Source organism: Mastacembelus armatus, chromosome 22, assembly GCF_900324485.2.
Source record: "Mastacembelus armatus chromosome 22, fMasArm1.2, whole genome shotgun sequence".
NCBI classification, from domain to species: domain Eukaryota; kingdom Metazoa; phylum Chordata; class Actinopteri; order Synbranchiformes; family Mastacembelidae; genus Mastacembelus; species Mastacembelus armatus.
In genome coordinates this window covers 20,041,616-20,049,808 of record NC_046654.1, presented here as the reverse complement: position 1 = coordinate 20,049,808, position 8,193 = coordinate 20,041,616, and the positions used below count along the sequence as shown (strand labels likewise).

Here is an 8,193-nt window from a genome sequence, read left to right as displayed (position 1 = left end):
GTTATGTGAGGATTATGTTCTTTTATTTTTCAAGTGCATTCAATACCATACAACCAGTCATCCTCAAGTTCAGAGGGATGGGTTGGACCCCTTCTTTGTTTCCTGGATCGGGCAGCCAGGCAGTCACCCCCCTACAGTGGCCTAATGGATAGGGAGTCTTGTAACCTGAAAATTGCAGGTTCGAGTCTGAGGTCCAGCAGGAATTGTCGGTGGCACAGAGTGAATAGCCAGCACTCTGACTGAGGTGACTGCGAATGAGGTGATACCCTTGAGCAAGGCACTGGAGCCCCAACTGCTCCCTGGGTGCCATGGTGCTGGTTGCCCACTGCTCTGGGTGTGTGTGTGCGTGCACTTTGAAATTGGTTTAAAATGCAGAGCACAAATTCTGAGTATGGGTCACCATACTTGGCCATATAAGTCACTTTACCTTTTTTTTCACTTTTTCATAGATTACCTGACAGAAATGCCACAGTTCATCAAGCTGGGGAAGTGCATCTCTGGTAGAGTTCTAAGCAGCTCTAAGCAGTACAGGGGGAGCCCCTGTTTTGGCTCCATTTCTGTACACAGCAGACATGTACAATTCTGAGTGTTGTTATATTCAGAAGTATTCTGATGATACTGTGATTGTTGCATGGAAGAGGAGTACAGAGGCCTGATAAAATCCTTCAGTGATGGGACTCAAAAAAACCCTGCCTCCTACTGATCACCTGTAAAACCAAGGAGATGGTAGTGAATTTTCTAAGGTCTAAATCCCCTCATTATCCACTAAGTATCAGTGTTGCGAAAAGTTAAGTGGTCCCACCCTACAAATATCTAGGTGTGCACCTGGACAGTAAGTTGGATTGGTCATTTAACACTGGAGAAAAAAAAGGGCAAAAACAACTTTTCCTCCTAAGGCAACTTAGGTCCTTAGACATCTTCAGGAAGATGCTGCATGTTTTACCAAACTATGGTAACAAGTGTTTTTTGCTGTAGTCTGCTGGGGAGGCAGCAAAAAGCAGAAGGATGAAGGAGGCTGAACAAACCGATGCAAAAAGCTGGTTCAGTGACTGAAATGAGGCTGGACTCACTGGAGGCTGAGATGGAGAGATGCACACAGAAAAAGGTAGAGGCCACCCTGGAATACACTGACCATCCCCTTCACAACATCCTGATTGAGCAGAGAAGCAGCTGCAGTGGACGACTTACCTCACTGAGCTGCAGGACTGAACGATACAGGTGATCCTTCATCCCCACTGCCATCAAGATATACAACACCTTAGCCAATGCCAGGTGACTAATTAACTGGACTGTTACTGACTACTCTAAGTACTATTTACTACTTTTGCTAGAATAATACCTGAATTTCCCTTCAGGGATTAAAGTTTACTTTGTCTTACCTTATCTAATTTTATCTTATCTCATTATGGCTAAGAAATTGATCAAATCAAAGAGAACAAACATGGAAATAAAAAGTAAACTGAAGGTAAAACAATCATAAAAATACAAATGTGGAAAATATGGCTAGAAAATGTTGATATAAATGAAGCACTTGTATCAAATAGTTTATAAACTAGGTAGACACCAAACTGGAAAAATACATTTTAACAAATCTGTGTCCATTCAGCATGTGCTATTAGAATGTAAGAGTTATGAGGAGGAAAAAAAAGAGTTAATAATTGTGTTAAGCACAATGAAGTTAAAAGTTTCTATAGAAACCCTCATTGGTAATACAAGAGAAAGCATATACAAGCAGCTAATATTAACTAAAGCATACAGGCTACTAGAGAGAATTTGTTTTTTTTTAATGCCAAGCCACTGTTCCACAGTCCAGTTCGGTAGGGGGCGGTAATCGGCCTGTGTACTGAATTACTAACCGGTAATCCAGAAAGGAAGAAGAAGCAGTAACCTTTATATTACCATCCAGAACAGTAGGTTGCAGTGTGTCACGCGCTACTGATTTTCGGCGACGAAGAAGCAGTGTAACCTTTGGATAGAAGAGCTTCCTTTTCACACAACAGCAGGTTGTTCAGCCGAGAAGACATCGCTTCACGTTGGCAGATAAACATGCCGGGTTTTCTGAGGACCATTGCTAGCCGTCTTACTCCTGCTTTGCGGGGACACACTATCACTCAAAGGGCTACTCTCTACTCTAAACCGGGCAAGGAAAACGTCGGTTTAGTCGTAAGTGTGCTGCAAATCTCAAAACCGCCGTGGCCTCATGCTAAATGAAGGACTAGCTAGTAACTACGTAGCTGTCCTTGGCTGAAGAGGTCAAAACCGATAAGTTACAGTATAAAGTTGGGCTAAGGTTATCTGAGTTAAAGCCAGTGGTTTCAAGGAAAATCATTTTAAGGCAACACATGTTTAAATGCCCATAGTTTATTCAAATCTGACGTTGGTCCCTATCCTCGCAAATGTTTATCATTAACATGGATAGCATAACTACAAATAGCCTAGTTAGCTGGCTACGACCGAGGAAGACTGGTTAGCAGCTAATGTGTTGTACCTTGGATTGGCGCTAACGCGCTGTCTTCAAACGTTACGAAGTCAGTCAACAAAGCATGTAATCGTTGCGTTAAGGCTACCTAATAAAATACTTAACGTTATGAGATATATATATATAAATAAACCAGGGATCTCCAACTCCAGTCCTCGAGGGCCACTGCCCTACCCACTGCTGATTACCTGGATGAGGTGTGTTCAGCCAGTCAGAAGCTGCAAGGGCAGGCATATTTGGAAAATAAGCAGGACTGTGGACCTTGAGGACTGGAGGTGGAGACCCCTGATTTAAACTTGTGATTAATAGTTATGTAGTAGTAAAGATGCTGATGTAATGCTCTGTCTGTCATTCAGGAAACTTTCATTGGAATGACCTTATTCTCCCTGGTCATCTTGGGACCATCTGGATGGATCCTGTCCCACCTAGAAGACTACAAGAAAAGGGAATAAAAATGGACATTTTAAGTTTCATACCTGACATAGTCAGCTTTTGTCTCCAGGGACATCCTGGGACCATTACTGTTGTGTTATGCTCGAGAAATATATCCCGTTTTACTGTCTTCTGACAGTTCCACCTTAAATCCCTAATACAAACCAGCTGTTCCTGAAGCAATGACTGATACATTGAATTATTGTACCTTTCCTCATAAGGAATATGTTACAAGATTAAAATTTAAATAGAACTGTTATTTGTTTTGTGTGGATTTTCTCTAACTTGATAAGGAGTTTAGAATTACTTTCAGGAGAATATTTTCTGCTGACTGAAAAAGAACGTGCAGGACAAAAATCTGCCCATTAACTTCATTCAGTATAAATGTGAGCTGCAGTGGTGAAAAGCAGAGAGCAGTAGCAACTAATCAGTTCTAATTTAAATCAATTTTTTAATCCATAGCATTAAAAATAACCTGTTAAAGTATCAGAAGTGTGAAATATTGCTTAATAGCTCCTTCCAGGGAATACCATATAGTGGTCATTGTTGGGTTGTTTGTGGTTTAAGGTTTTAAATATCTATTTTGGCCATTGTGGCAAAGTTTACATACGTGAACAGGATTGTTTTGATGAAATACTTGAATTATGCAATTTTTGAATTAATATGATCTTTAAGTTAACAGATTAACTAAAAAAGTTTAGTAATTATTTTTAAATAATCAAAATCAAACTTAAAATGCCATTTACGCACGATAGGAATATTAATGTACACAAGCTAAAGAAATCATTGTCTAGAATTTAAATATCTTTGGGACAGAAAAAGTTATACCCACTGAGGCAGATTTATTAGTCCACCATTCAAAGATAAATAATTTAGGAATCTAGTAACTTGCTTAAAACTAAAAATTGTATTGTCATTTATTAGACTGATGAAGCTACTCGGATGAGTATCCCGGCCCCTCCCCCGTCCCAAAACACGCACAGGCGGCACAGTCCTCTTGAGCAGTCCCTCCCAGGTGCAGTCACAACAGGAGATGTTCACACCTCCACATCCCGACTACAAATGAATCATGCGTAGGCGAAGCTGCCACTGGCTGATCCCGCCGTGGCTTCTAGGCGAGATGTAAATGTAAAATGTTCTGCACTGATGCATGGCATAATAAAAAAATAAAATAAAGTAAAATGTTCTTTGTCTAAAAGAAATCAGTGCATTTGACTCTTAACAGCCTCAGTCATTTACCTCATCCAATGTGTGTGGGCTTCTCTGTGACATAAGCATAAACATCTAGCTGGCTAGTTCATCATGTCTCAGTCAAAACTGTACACTCAGAAATACAGAAAGGAGTGGGAATCAAATCCTGAATTCAAAGGCTGGTTGAAGCTGTTTATTGGAGATGATACACGAGCATACATAAAAAAAAAAATTGACTTAAAAAAAAGCTGAAGCCACCATGGCATTAGTCAATGCTGAACACTGTTCTATGCTGGCATGTGATCACATTGGAGAAGCATGTAGAGCTGTTTTCTCAGACTCCACTGCTACTACCACTTCAAAATGCACAGGACAAAGTGCACAGAAATGATTAATGGTGTCCTAGCACCATACGTCCTGAAAAAGTTAGTTGCAGATGAGAGTGACCAGCATTTCAGCCTCCTCCTCGATGAGTCCATGGATATAAGCATTTCTAAGTACCTGGGGGTTGTTATACGGTACTTTAGTGACTCCAAGCAGACAATTGTATCAACATTTCTAGGACTTGTTGAGGTGGAGGGAGGAGATGCCAAACCTATAGCCCATGCTGTTGTGGCTTTTCTTCAGAAGTGTTGTCTTAAAATAAATAAACTCCTGGGTATAGAGAATGACAATGCCTCTGTTATGACAGGGATTAACAATGGGGTCCATAAAGTGCTGAAGGAGGATTATGGTGTTGAGAAAAATATTATTAGCAATTACATCCTATTTAGCTTGCTAAATATTGTTTATGCACACATTGTTGCAAAGAGTTATGCAGACCTGACACACTAAAGAAAGAAGGTTAAAAGCACTGTCTCCACTGTGTGAAGAGACACCCAAGGTATTGAAAAGAGCGTAGGTTTCTGCAGAAGGAACACACTGCTTACATTAACACTAATATTGCATACTAATATACCTATGTAGATGTAGATATGAATAGCAGGTTAAGAATGTGTTGTCACTCAGAGTAATTAGACACTGAAAGCTGGAGGCAGAGAAGAGACTGCACCTTGACACTGCTGAGTGATGAACAACTCCAAATAAGGAAGGGACAGATAAGACTGTAGGAATGACAGAGAAGACTGAAGCTTCTAACTTCCTAGTTCTCACAACAGGGTGCTGGCCCCCAGAGATTGGAGGAGTCAAGTGCCAAGGGGCCGGGACCGGCCTGAGCACCAATGAAGGGGGCGAGTCAAGTCTAAACCGTGACTTCCCCCACATGTAGTCGACCAATAAGATGTGATTCTTGGCTGACATATAATGTCATGTTTTCCTTTGTTTTACATCTCTTTCTTGCGAGGTTGGTTGCAGCTAACTGCTTGCAGACTGCGATTTTCTGACCAAAAAAGGGTCCTTGTACAAGAGTTTGGAATTTCAATTAAAACTGGTGTGTGAACCAAAAGAACTACTCCTCTGCTAATTTCCAAGAAACGAACACGCTTACAATGGCCTCAAAGATTTGGTTCTTATTCGGTGTGTGTGCCACTCTCTGCAGTTTGCTGTAAGTCATGCTTCCAGTGACGCCTCTTTCTCTACAGTCTCCCTCTCCACAGTCTCCCTCTCCACAGTCTCCTTCTCTACTGTCTCCCTTTCCACAGTCTCCCTCTCGAAAGTCTCACAGTCCCCAGTGCCACTACAAGCTCCCCTCCAGTCTCCAGCACTACAACAGCCAGAACCCTCTGCCCTGCAGCTTCGGCGACAACAGCGTCGTTGCCATCCGAAGAGGCAGGTTCCAGAGCCTCAGTGCGCTGATGACGGCATCCCTGCTGAGGCTTTGCGCCGGGTCCCAGTTCCCAAACCACGGCAGCAGAGCGTGGTCATCCGTGCCGAGGTCCGTGCCAATGCTGCTGTGATGATCAGCAGCTTTACTTCCTGTGTTCCGCTTTTATTTTAAAAGGTCCAAGGGCAGTGAGTTACCTCTGGCTTCCAGTCAGCTGATGAGGAAATGAGATTCACCTGTTTGCTCTTTGTTCACAGCTTTTATACCTCTCCAAATGCCATAGACAAGTTGCCACATTGTCTGAGTATTCAGATTAGAAAGCCGTCTTGACCCAGCCTTGTTCATGCCTCCCCCGTCAACTCAAGTGTTTTACTTTTTCACATTAATAAGAAGAGGAATGATTTTGCTCAAGCTGACTCGTGTTTCAACTTAGGGATGTTTTGCTCAAGCGGACTCTGATGTAAAGTACACACTGAAAGGAGTAAACTCTTTTCAAGCCCACTAGTTCTGAAGGAGCTAAGCCTTTTTTTCTAGTTTGCCAATGAAACAAGCCTTTTTCCCTCCTCTGGATTTTTGTTGAGCTTTTTAAGTTGGAGGTGATTTTTCGTTATCGTAACCTCTTTATTGTCTGAGTTTCCCCACCAGATCACCAGGAGCCTGTGACCAAGGATAACCTGTACCGCCAGATTTTGCTCTGTCGGAAGTCATCCGGATTCAATCTCCCATCTCGTCTAGGCTCCCTTAGTGGTACCGGGCTTGGGCGTAAACAGTAACCCCGATCACCATAGCTACCTCTGGTTTCCCTCCTACACTCTGGTCACTTCAGGTACAACATTCTGCTTCCTAACACAAAGAAGAATTAAAACTTTTATGTCTGAGTGGGTGTTGGCAATTCTTTGGTCCTCATTTTTCCCCATTCATGACAGCAGTGATATACAATATAAACAATAACAACGTTTATATAATGTCAGCAATACAATGTCACTTATAACAATGCATTACTATTGTCAGTGACAATACAATATTATTATTAATAGTAATAAGTACAATGATAATATTGCAATTTATAGTGTCAGCATTGATACACAGAAATGACAGCTACCATAAGAATATGTGTATATGTGTACATGAGTGTGTGTGTTACTGAATGTTATACACAGCAAGCGCACAACACCACCCCAGCCCCAGACCCCAGACAATTGTGGATACCAACAGCTGGGCCCAGACTATGCACATTCCCCCATCGAGGAGCTGACCCCCGCCAGAGAGGCCTGCACCCCACCAGCCCCCACAGCCTAACGGGAGACTAGCACCCATTCCAACAGCACCAGCTAATGATCCCCATGAACCACTGTGCACCTGCAGCACAGGAGGATAGCAACAAGCAGAGGTGGAAGCACCCCGCCGGTGAGGGGTGCACGGAGCAGGACCAGCAGGCCATGGCTCCTGCAAGCCACGACTATCACAATTGTGGGCAGCAGTGGCCAGTGCCATCCATGTTAGGGAACTGGTTGTTGACACTGTAGTCTCAGTGGTGTGTCCAGGACATTCTTACGGGGGTGGCCATAGTAGGCCATAGAGCTAGTGTGGGGTGGCCATGGCACAGTGAACCTTAATGACTGGCAGGTGATCAAAATGTGTAATACAGATGTTCAATGTGTCGCATTGAAATCTTCAGCAATAAACCTCTGATTATTTTATCATGTCTATCTTAATAATCAATAATTATGTCAGGATGGGCTACACATTCTCTCAGGCCATTTTCTTATAGTGAAATAAAGCCCTGATCTCTTCCTAAGTTAAGATAGGAAAATCCATTTGCTTTTAAAATGAAGTATACTATATAATCATGAAAAGTGATAAGATAAGAGAACCTTTATTTGTCCCACAATGGGGAAATTGTGTTGTTGCAACAGCAAAGTACAAGTACACAGCAGAGTGCTAAAAGTAGCAAAGATCTGAGATAAATAAGAAATTTAAAATGTTAAAAATATACTAAGTGGAATAAAACTATAAAGCTACAAAAACCATAAGTGTGTACAATATATGCCAATGGGTATGTACAGTATATGGACATCAATGGATAAATAAATAAATACCAGGTAAAGTGACTACAGGATATTGCACTGATGTGATTTACCTTATAATACAGTATTGTACATGATTACAGCAGATGAATGACAAAAGTACAGTTAGCAGTGATCATTGTAGAGTCCGACAGCAGCAGGAAGAAAAGACCTGCGAAATCTCTCCTTCACACAGCGAGGGGGGATCAGTCTGTCACTAAAGCTGCTCTCCAGGGCAGACAGGGCATCCTGCAGGGGGTGGA

General features: G+C 42.1%; 1 protein-coding gene across 1 annotated transcript; it reads left to right on the top strand.

The window, feature by feature from the left end:
- The first annotated feature begins 1,930 nt into the window (after nt 1-1,930).
- LOC113128154 (cytochrome c oxidase subunit 8A, mitochondrial-like) lies at nt 1,931-3,170 on the top strand. Its single transcript, XM_026303237.2, has 2 exons — nt 1,931-2,163; nt 2,836-3,170. The coding sequence occupies exons 1-2, from the start codon at nt 2,047-2,049 to the stop codon at nt 2,929-2,931; spliced, it is 213 nt and encodes a 70-aa protein (XP_026159022.1). The 5' UTR covers nt 1,931-2,046; the 3' UTR covers nt 2,932-3,170.
- The last annotated feature ends 5,023 nt before the right edge of the window (nt 3,171-8,193 follow it).